At 35.3% G+C, this 12,351-nt stretch overlaps 1 protein-coding gene across 2 annotated transcripts; it reads right to left on the reverse strand.

Annotated features, from left to right (window-relative positions):
* Nucleotides 1-78: 78 nt before the first annotated feature.
* On the reverse strand, nt 79-11,163 carry LOC105685734 (G-protein coupled receptor 52). 2 transcript variants are annotated; one of them, XM_020852250.2, is made up of 5 exons: nt 10,743-11,163; nt 7,087-7,705; nt 6,681-6,900; nt 6,086-6,515; nt 79-5,828 (listed from the first exon to the last, which is right to left on the reverse strand). In XM_020852250.2, exons 2-5 carry the CDS (start codon nt 7,196-7,198, stop codon nt 5,649-5,651), a joined length of 942 nt encoding a protein of 313 aa, XP_020707909.1. In that variant the 5' UTR covers nt 7,199-7,705; nt 10,743-11,163; the 3' UTR covers nt 79-5,648. The 2 variants fall into 2 exon arrangements, with proteins under 2 accessions (XP_020707909.1, XP_048506838.1); XM_048650881.1 differs by having other exon boundaries at nt 7,087-7,708.
* Nucleotides 11,164-12,351: the final 1,188 nt, after the last annotated feature.

The raw sequence follows: 12,351 nt of genomic DNA on the forward strand, positions 1-12,351 counted from the left end.
ATATAGCTGAAAAACAATGGTCGGGATACTTGGGATAGGATTTAATTCGAGAGGTGATTTAAATGATTAAAGACCATGAAAATTTTGTTATCTTTTTTTTGGTTTCGAATGAAATCGCAGAATCTACGTTGTCACTGTTTATTATCGGAATCCGCTACTCTAGCTTCTAGGATAATAATTTTTAATATTATACCGCCATCGTTAAACTCAACGCTCTTCATCGCCATTTCAATCAGCGTACATACATGTATATTGTTGTAATATAATACTATATATATTTACGTAATATATGTATCATTAAACTTCGAGTGACTATTCAAAATTTGTTTCTTCCGCACATTTATCGATGCTGCGTTTGCCCGCTCAATAGATTGAAAAAAAAGAAGCATACATAGAAGTCTCGAATTACATCATATGCATTTCATATTATATGTACGTGTATCACTGTATCGTTAAAAAAAAGAAAATCGATAAATAAATAAATAACCGAAATGTAAACTGCAGCCATAGATATACCTATCTAATATCTACGCTGCAGCTTACATCGCATCAGTTGTACGATTTTTGTATTTCCCGATTATTTTATACGGAGATAATCATCACATGGGTATGAACGTTTCTAATTTTTTATTTTTCGTTTCATTATTCATTTATTGTTTTTCCGAAATCAGGTATAATCATCATCATTGTTAATTATTAATTTATTAAATTTTATCTATTCCATCAGCTAAGGCACACTATATATATATTATATCAACGTCTATTATCGATAACAACAAGTAGAGTTTATAATGATTATAATCGTGATAAATAGATTTATTCATACATCGTATATTGCAGCGTGATTGCGAAAATTCTAAACAACTGTGCTCAGAAAATAAAAAATAAAAAGTCATATCCCATTTGAGCTTGCTGAGCCGGTTGGAGATTTGCAGGGGATCGAAAACCGCCTCTAATATTGACCGTTGAAGAGTATATCACGTAAATAAATTAACGATCAAAACGAGCAATCGCAGCAGCCAGCGACTTCTAATATGCGTTGTTTGAAATCTTAATCACTTTAACATACGACGAGTGTGGCACTTCTCGTGATACTGAAGCTCAATAACATTTTCGTGGCTGCATTTTGTCGTTATAAATTACGGTATTGCACACCCTGTGGCTGTGAATATTATTATGAAATTTATCCCAAATAGATTGTAAAAAGAAAGAAATTTGTTTTTTGATCTTTCATATCTCGAAACAGACACGATGATTGTTTGTCAAATAATTGAGAAAGCGATCGGATTTGGCGCGTCAATAACGGTACCACACCCCCTCGAAATACATGTAAGTACACGAAGTTATTCACGATATTCGAATCTCCGATGGAACCCAATTTATCGGGATAATTGCAAGCGTTATCTCGCTATCATTGTCACAATCATATTCTGCATCGTCATCGTAACCTGCACTCGTAATACTACAACGTGAACACGTACAATGTAGTCATCAATCAACGTTTAACAATCATTAAAATATGTAATAACAGCACGTCCATTTTGAGGTACGTTACAAAACTAGTACAAAACTAGCAACTAGGTACAAAAATTGTAATTAATAATTAATAATGAAGGCCGCCCGGGAAACTGCCAGGAGACCAGAGTTTTTTTTATTTCTATTTTCTTTTTCGTTTTCTTCTCTACATTCTCATCTTATTCCCTTCTTCGATCATTATTCATTTTGTTTTATTTAATTACTTCTTTTTTTCTACATTCGTTCGTGTTATATGTTTTATCTATATACCTATATGTATCTGTAGTTTTTGTTTCTGCCTGGATTCGCGAGAATCGCACCCTCCGGCCCTCGGTACTAAAATTCTTTGTTATTCGTTTACGTATTATTATTTGTGTATCGATTCATTGATTAATTAACTTCATTTCTCGTTTGACTCGAATTCCTTCATTTTTCTGCAAACAATCACATATTATATACGGGTACTTCTATCATTATTATCACTGAGAAATATAATACTGTTTCGTTGGGGATATCTTTTCTTTCAATTTTTATACATCGATTCTTTTTTTTTCAAGATCATTTCTGCTCTTACTCTGCACGTTCACAGACGGTATTAAACAAATGAATTCTATTTTATCAACAGTTTATAAAGCGAAGCACGAAGCTGAAGCCGCTTTTTATCATGTATTTGAAAATTGAATATTCCGAGATTGGAAAAATTTATGGAATACCGTGAGCACGATTAATATTATCATCGATTAAGTCATATTATAACAAAGAAGATTCAGATCTACCAGCCCAAAACGTACAACATCGATTTGATGTTTTCTACTTGATGTTAGTAATTATCATCAATAATATATGATTACCGTTGATGCCGTTGTTGATATTACTATCGTCATTACAATTATTTCATTAAAAAGCATCAAGGCGAAAGCAATCTTATGAAAATTTCTATTTTTTCAATAAAACGTGTAGATATTTACCTGGGTTAAGATCGGTATAATAATTTTATTCTAGAATCAAATATGCATTATACGTCTAAACATCACACCGTGATCGGATGTCTCTTTGATTTGGCATAAACAATTTTCGATCCTACTTTTTTATGTTGTTATTTTCAATTAACGAATCAATCCGCGTTAATCAATTATCACGAACGTTCATTAGATTTATATTACAACTATAACTATACCTATGTGCAAATCGCACTCGCAATTCTCACGATAGGATACACGTTCTGTGTACATATATATACATATATATATACCGATGTATAGATAATATCTGCGGCTCAGGCCATCGATCTGTTGATTTTATCTAGACTTTCGTATCTTATTTTTTCTTCGATTATTACATGAATTGTCGTTTTTACGATTTGTTCTTTTTTTTTTTTCATTATCTACGTCGTTAATATTTCTATTGTGGCTAATTTTCGTATCACTCATTCGCCGATAATCCGGAGGGTGCGATGTTTCTTTTTATACGCATATTAAATATAAGTATATAATGTATGTAAGCAATTTCACACAAACGTGAAATATATTTCTCAATACATATTCGAGATACATAGATAATAATGACCTAGATTTGAGTTAAATTATCAGCATGAATTCGGGAATTCTTTTTGTTCTTCCTCTTTTGTTCTGTATTCTTGATGAATCATTTTTCGTAATTTTCTTGCTACTTTTATTATATTCAACCTGTTAAAAACGATCTTTGCTTTTTTTTATAATATATCATATGTGATGCTGGATACTTACTAGTAATCATTAATTGATTCTCTGTTATTTTTAGTATCGATTATTTTTTCAATCTTTTTTTATTTTATGTATACAATATATATATATATATAATATATAGCTGGGTCTTTGCGACTGCCGCTGATTGCGCTACGCGTAACTGCTTTTTAATTTTTATCATATAATAACAATAATGAACGAGATATTATTATGATTATTATTTTACAACATGTATATAGACAACATATAGAATCAAAGAACAGCCTACTCATATCCCTTTGATATAATTCGTACACGGGATACTTATGCGAGTATTTTTCTTCGAATGCATCCTAACAAATACGGTACGTACGCATAGTAGTTACTTTCTTTTTGCTTCTTTTATCCCGGCAAACATCGATTTTCGAACGATTGTTCTATACTATTGTAAAACCGTAATCAACACACGCACAAATCCCGCATACGTTTTATTATTATTAAAAAATGAAAAATTTCAATTTTTAAAACGGGGAAGAGACATCATTTCCGTGGACCTGACCGACGCAAAAAACTATCTATCACAAACTATATACCCGTGCCCGTCATTTTCTCATCTATTCTCTTTTTTATATACTGTTATTCTATTATTTTCTTTTCCTTTCTCGTTACGTATTTGTAATTTATATTTTGATTTTTTTTCAATTTTTCATTCCGTCTCCGGCAGCACATTCATTTTCTTCTATAATTCTTCCACTTTGCTTTTGTTAAATTGTTTTCTCGTGTTCCACATTTGGTTTTCTGCTTTTTTGTTGATCTTTTTACCGATTGCAATACATGTAAATTTTTTTCACTTCTATGTAACAAAGGGTCAACCGCATCTCGTACATGATCAATCTATATAACGATACAGAGAAAGCGCGATTGGAAAGAAATGAGAATAAAAAAATGAAAAGATACGCCGTCATACATATTTACGCGGTTAAGACCTTCATGCAAGGCGTTATCGTGTTCTAAGATATAAGCTTCTATCTTTTTGTATTTGTACGGCTTTTTTTTTTGTTCTTTAAATTTTATTCTATATCTCTTTTTATTCCATATGTTTCTCTATTTTGACACGTCACATTCGTAGAGGCATCTCTGTAATTGACTAGGTACTTTTTTCTTTTTCAAAATTTCTTCGCATTATGGGCGCTAACTTTTAGATCATATACATGTGAATATATACATACATTTTTATATTTTCAATAATTTTCGTCAACACTTGTTCTTCTTCCGTTTTTTTTTTTTTTTCCTCCGAGGGATGAAAAGGGGAAATATATTCGTGTATTTTTTACATGATTTTTTTCTATTTTTTGGTTTTTTCAATTTTTAATTTTTAGTTTTTTTGAATTATTTTTGAATTTTTTTTTTTAGCTCGCTAAAAACACTTATTGAGCGTGATCTTATGAACGATTGTAACGCGTGTATAATATCGTAAATGTGTATAATATATATATATATTTTTTTTTTTCTTGTCATAGTAGATGTAATAATGAGTTAAAGAACAATTATAGTTATAATATAAGTATCTATATATTATCGTATAATCAATAGCAATTATGATACAGTTTTTACTTTTTTTTCTTTCTCCCTTTATATTACCATTTCGTTCGCGAAATCTTTTGAATTTTCATCATCATTTTCTTCGAGTTAGGTAAGTTTAACAGACGCTAAATTGAGCGAAGCGAGGTTATAATATCATTGAATTTATGTGTAATTTTATATTATTTAAATATCATATATTCAAATGAAAATCACCGGCTGATCGATGTAACGTATCGGATATCTCATCATCGAATTCTTTATTTTTATCGGTTAGGTTTTTCGTCATTTTAATTTTTTTTTGTATTTTTGTCCACAGGGAGACGAAAAATCAGAGACGGTCAGAATGATAAATTACTCCTTCGACAAAAAGTAAAAAGAAAAAGAATATGCAAGGTATCTACCGAGTCCAATCTTATATACTTATTTTCAAGCTTTTCAAATAACCACGATTAAGTTGTAAAAAAAGGAAAACAAATTTATATTACTAACTGGGTGTCATTGTCATTTTATTACTTACAATATGTTATCGTTAATTATTCAATTGTATGGATAATAGTAATAAAGTAGATGGGTTGAACCTATAATTTATTATTAGGTATATAAGTACATATATATATATAAGTGTTGCAGATGCTCTAGGAATGCGGCGTGTAGATTATTTATGATATTATTGTTATCATTGTTATTAACATCACTGACGCACCGGGCCAATAATAATGATAATAATAATTAATATCACTGCAGTTAATATTTTGTAAGCAGAATGAATAGGTGTATAATTATTACTGTTATTATCAATATCATATCGTTATTCTTAATGTTATCATTTGATTTTCGTAAAATTGTTCAATCGTCGTCATCGAGACCCAAAAGTTCGGGGGGAAGTCTTCGGTGTCTGCAACATAACGTGAGACAGAGTACGCGAGCCGCGAGTCGAAATTGAGGACTGAGCGTACCGAGGACGACAGCTTTCCAAAAACTGTTTGTTACCCCGAACCAAACGACCGCAAAATTTAAGAATGGTACCTATTTCGTACAAAAAAAAGGGTAGAAAAAAGACATTGTTAATTATATTTTAACGAATCAAATTAAATCGTTCAATTTTTATGCGTGCAGTAATTTTACCGATCATGCGTCTCATTTTCCGAAGAACAAAATTCTGAAGAATATATCGAATGAAATTATCTTTGATATTGATCGTATGATTTGGGTGTTTAAAATTTTGCTCTTCGGGATCCTGAAAAATGGTTCAACACACATCCGGTTAATCGATCGTTTCTCACCTGTGGCGGACCGTTGACGACAGCGTAAAGCCTTAGGCCTGCGTATGGCGCCCATGATGCCCAGAATGTCATGACCAGTACAAAGGACATAATGTGACTAGGATTGCTCAGATTTTCTGACAGAGCCGTTGCGTATTCCTTGTCGTGTATCGGTACTCCCGATCTCAGTTTTCTCATCATTGAGAATATGTAGTAATAGGTGTAAACGATCGTTATCACCGACGGTCCGAGCACAAGGATCGACAGGGTTACCGTGTACGCTGCCATGTTCCCCCAGTCCAACATGCAGATGAAAGCTTCGTGGTCGAATATCGGCTTGTTGAAACCCAACAGAGGCGGACAACACATCATTGCCGCACTTATCCAAGTGAACGCCATCCAACATTGACAGCGCGTTTTTGTTTGCACCGTTTCGTATCTCAGGGGTTTTCTGGAAGTCAAGGTTTTTCAAGGGTTACAGGTATTTCAGGGGATTCGTGATGTGGTGGCGTTGAATTTCGAGGGATCGGCGATCGAAAGAGTGCGGTTCACGCCGTTCCGATTTTTACCTCCAGTTATATTGAATCGTTGATGAGAATTAATAAACGCACCGTACCTGATCGCTAGATACCGGTCGACGGAGATCCACATGAACGTGTAGACCGAAACTGCCCAGAGCGTGACCTCCAGGTAGCCTATGAGTCGGCAAACGATGTCCCCGTACACCCATCTTCTCACCAGAGCTGGATAAACCGATAAAGGGACGACCAGCAATCCGCAGAGCAGATCCGCCGATGCCAAGGATAACAAGTAGTAGTTTATCACCTCGCTGGGGCCTGCGAGTTGAGAACGAAAAAAAAAACAAAATTTTCAAAATGAATATCAATCGGTAAAAAGAACGCGATGATCTTGTTTTTGTACCAAAGAAGTTGGCAGATTTCTCGATTTCTCGACTCGATCGTTTTCGGAAAAACGAGCGGAACAAAAACGAGAAAAATAATGAAACTGAATGAGCAGCTCACCGCGGAAGTTGAGGTAGGTGGCGATGATGAGTAAATTAGAAAGTATGATGGCGACGCCGACCACGAAGATGAGGCTCGCCTGCATGAGAGCCTCCAGCGAAGGCTCCTCCATGCCGCCCCCCCTGCACGCCGCATCCCCCCACCTACCCTTAGGTGACTTGTCCCCCGTTCACCGTCCTGGCCGCCGATCACCGATTGAAAAACACCTATTTATACACTCACACGGGTATCTAACAGCCCTGAAAAACTCACGATAACAACCCGCCAAATTTTTCACCCGTCACCAATGTCAAATTCGTCGCTCCTCCGCACCCCGAGAATATCTCAGCCGAGTATCGTGTATCCGCTGTTGCACTTTCGAATTGACGAAGTTTTTCGAGTGGGTGTTTTTTTCGAATCTTTTTATTTCGATTGGTTGATTTTACTTTTGGTTATTTTACATGGAACGATGAAAACGCTTATGTTCTCGCGCTGTAAACGAATCACTTTTGAAATCGAGACATTTTTTGGAAAAATATTCACATCCGAACTTTCATATTTCAGACAATGATGCACTCATAATTTTCACCTCCATCCCCCGGATGTTATTTCGTCTGTACCGTCCAGGATCTATCTGGTGCTGCTGAAAACAGAAAATGGAGTGTCGCATTACAATCAATTTTTTATGGAAAATTTTTAAAGTTGAAGGCCATAGATTATAGAAAAAAAAGGGGGTTGAGACCCAGACGTTGCGTCTAACGCAGAACTGTCGTGATAATTTTTCCTTTCTATTTAAATAATTTCGAATAGACTCGAAGGGATGAAAGCTTGAAACTCGGAAAAGTCCTTTTCAATAAGTGAAACGTCCTGGATTGCATTGACTGGATATCCACGTCGTCGATTGGATAGGTTTGGTTTTTCCCATAAAGTCAGTTTCACGACAACGCGAGTCGTCCGTTCGTATCGACCGTCATTCATAATTTAACCAAGTCGAACTTGAATGGAGTGAAATAGTAACTACATTCATCTATATAGACTATAAGATACATAAAGTACACGTATGTAGAACGCGCGGATCGCGTAAATATGCACATAATATAGTTTCAAGCACGAACATGCTGGCAATAAACTTCCACAAAATCCTCTCTGACTTTTGTTCATCCATTTATTCGTTATTAGTATAATCACTTTTTCTGATCACACTTTATTTTCGAACAAAAAAATTGCCAAAAAGCCAAAAAATTCAATATTTTTCTCCTCATCGGAACAATCGGATATCGTACAAAAGAGGAAAGAATGGTCAATGAAATATTTTGTGTACAGATCTGAATGTTCTGGTTTGAGAAAACGACTCGTTTTAATCTCAATTTTGGGCTTGAATTAGGATTTTTCACAAACCACCGTTCGAGTTTACCATTTTGTATTTTGGTCTCGACAATGCAATGCGGGGCGCGCGTGTAATACCAGTGTATTAGGTGAAATGAACTTAACTATGTACTTTGTGGTTATCGCGATTCTCCGCACCCTAATTTTCCTTCTTCGAAACAACGAGGAATAAAATTTTTAACGATGCCTTCTGTTTTTTTCGTCTACATCACTTTTATCTGTTAATTCACCTAGACTCGGCCAGAGATTTTTTTTCCGTATTTGTAATCTGATTCTTGATATCGCGCAACATAATTTTTTTTTTTTTTAAAAAACCATGTTCGTTGACTCGTTAATTTTGAAAACTTCATACCCGGCGTTTTCCAATTATCCTCCTCGTATCCACTCACTCAGTTATTCACTTATTCATTTAATAGATAAAAGAATTTGTATCGTGGAAACGTGGACTCGTCACTTTCGTCTTTGAACATAAATCCGCACGAAGCTGCGGAAATTCTAGTAGATTTGCAAATACTGTACACACACATACGGTGGTATATCTACATCACATGTAACGATGCAGACCTATAAGTGAAAAGAAGAAACGTTAGAAGGTTTCCCACCAGTGTATTATAAAGCTGGGATCGTTACCAACATTCCTTCTGTTTCAACTTTCAGAATTTTCGTAGAATTATTATTTCGTCATTTCGAAAAAGAATGGGCGCCATTTACGCCGGAAGTTTGCCACTTGGGTAACAGTCGCTCGAGTAGATTTCAAAAAGCCGATCGTTTCGAGCTGACCTTGAATGCTCAGACGTTACGATCGACTCGAGCATACTTTCATCCCTTAACCCAGTTCTGGACTAATTAATTTTTGTTATCATCGATTTTTAATATTTCTTTTTTTTTTCTCTCTCGTTTGCTTTTACGTTTTATCAACTTTTCCATCATCTTATTGGATCCTCAGCTGCCGAGAAAAAGCTCCCTTTCACGATCGAGCGAGTGAATTAATTCTATAAATAACTATCTCAAGTTGTAGAAAAAGTTGGGTCAATGAAATTTCACCCAGCAGATGAATTTCTTTGTTTTACAAACTCTGCAGAAGACGTAGATGTGAAAAACAAAATGAAAAGAGGTATAAAAGTGTCGGGCGGTTCGATAACTTTCTACATGTAATACAGGTACCTCGCAACCGATGTTCCCGCAAGGGTTGGAAAGAGTGAGATTAATAAGAATTCAGAGAAAAAGATAACGTGAAGAATATCTTGTTCTGTCAGACTACCCTATCATCGACTGAATTATTGAATATCTTCAGCTTTTATTGAGCTTTTCTGTGCAACATAATTATAAGGGAATTTTCTACCAAACTTTCTGAGATAATTCAGCACAACGAAATAGCTTTTTAATTTTTATACAGAAACATCTAACCAAATATTCTTCCTATTTTCTAGAATAGAATCTTTTTAGGGCCATAATTATATCGTTTACGACGTCGTTTCGTGGGACTATCTGAAATTTATTGTCGCTTGGGGTTCATTCGCTACATTTCTCTATAATATTCTTGCAACATTACTATCCTCGTGACATTGGTAAAGAAAAATTTCTAGACCAGATAACGCAATTGGGTAAACGATACGTGAGATGAATGGAGCATTTTAAAATCAGCTGAAGATGATTCAAAGAATTAGCAAGTATAATATTTCGTTGCAGGTAACTTCTTAAAATAATTACTACGCTTATTTGAGATTTTTCAATTACTCATTCATCATTTTTAATTCTAACGGAAGATAGATGAGATTTTCAATGAAACGACAAATCAGGTCAACTATTCAGGCGGAATAACGGGCAAAATTAGTCTGTTTGCTTTCATTGTCAAATGCGATTGAATTTTAATTCACCGAATGATTACTGCAGCCAATTTCCATCGATTGAACAAAAATTCGTCACGTCGACTGCAGGAAAAATAAATTGAAAAATTGTTGCAGATCCTTATAGATTCATGTTATGAGAAAATACGATTTCGGCAGAGAATTTTTTAGTGAGGGAATTTGAATTTTTTTTCGGGGTAGTTCAATGTCTCGAATTTGACCCCTCAAGATTTTGGGGGCGGATGATTCGACCTCCATCTCGTTTCGCAGGGAACGCGGTCCATGCAGCAGCAGCATCATCATCTCCCACCTCCATGTTAGAAAACACTGTGCAGCCATCTTTAATTGCAATTATATTTTGCAGGTATTTATACTAAAATTAATCTAGGCTAAAAAGGTAAAAGAAGCTGTAAAAATGAAACGACAATTCGTCAGAAGTCCTACCTTTTGAATCTCATCTTCGTGAGAGTAAAAAAAACCTCCCCTTTTGAACGCACTTCTGTTAATTAATTTTCGACGACCGTCACTTATTTCACAATATACTTTTCATAAATTCTGCTGTATGCATCAATATATTCACCCGGACGATTAAAACTAATAAACAATAACAATGTACGTGTTACTACTTGTGTAAATTTTGAACTTATGACGAAAATTAGTCGTGTTTTTTCGCAGTGTGTTCACAAATTTTTCATCATTTACTTCAAATTTAATCACTTATTTTTTTCCTCGTTCCAATCGAGACTCGAGTGAATTTTATGAGAGAAACTGGAAACCCGAATGAGATTATATATTCGCACCGATTTAAAACCACCTGCCCTTAGAAACTGGGGGTGACTACTGTCGACTTTGCGTCCCGACGCTCCGACGTCCCGGACGAAACACGGCGTCGATATCCGAGACGACGCACGCGCGCCACCCCCAATTCGGCCGGGCAACGTTTTGGAGATGACTCAGCCTTTCGGGGCACAGCGATTTTTCAAAACCCGAAATACAGGATTTCGAAAAAAAGTGACGATTTTGAAAACCACCCCGCGAACCCCGAGCCCCGCACGATTTTATTTCCAGGCGTTCGCAAATTTCTTTAAGATCTGTTTTCTCTCAAATCAAATCTTTCGAAGGTGGCGATTAACGCGATCGCAAGATTTTTCTGTCGACTGATTAAAACGTGAATCGATTGAAAAGCTATCGAGGAAGTGAGAGATTCGCAAACGGTTGTTCCGGGACTTTGTTCTGAATTTTTTCTCTTCTTCTTTTTGAATTTTCTGTTCGTTGAATCGTACAGCTCATTTTCAGGATGTAATCGAATGCTATTATCGTCGTTATTATTACCGAATAATAAGGGGAGGATTTCATAAGAAAGCTTCTCGACGTGCGGTGCACTATAAACGGTATTCGCAGCGAATGTGTACGTACCTAGGTAAACTGCTGGAAATTCTAATTCTAATTTAAGAAATGGAAGGAGCTTGCAGCACCAAAGAGGGTAGTAATGCAGAGAAAGGTTTCACCCCATCAAAATATTCAGTTGAATGGCCGCGCGGTGTACCCGCGATCTACTTTTTTTTTTTCTTTCCCTTTCATATTAAACTTTTTCTTTCCTTTCGTCGCACGATACGCTACACGCGACGAATTATATATTATACGTTGATCGTATGTACGTACATTTTTAATAACGTTCGACTCGAAAAAAAATAAATGAGATGTGATTAAGGTATCTTGAAATAAAAAATCGTTCACTCACAATTAACGGATACTATTATTCAGAAATTTATAGAGCGAAAAAAAGTTCTTGTTTTTAAAGCTTTTTTTTTTTTTATTCGGACCCACATCCTGCGGCCAGGTGATATGAAAAACGTAAAATGCGTGGAAGCGATTAAAGCGATTGATCGCCCTTATTCAACAGATGGTTGATTTCATCGCAGGCAATAATTTTCACGTATTTTTATGGGGCATTCTTCACGTCAACTCCGTAATACCGAGTCATAACGCCGAGTCTCATTTCATACGGTCATGTTTGAAAAACTGAGAGAATGAATCCTGAGGTTTTGTATTC

This window comes from Athalia rosae, chromosome 2 (genome assembly GCF_917208135.1).
Source record: "Athalia rosae chromosome 2, iyAthRosa1.1, whole genome shotgun sequence".
Lineage (NCBI taxonomy): Eukaryota > Metazoa > Arthropoda > Insecta > Hymenoptera > Athaliidae > Athalia > Athalia rosae.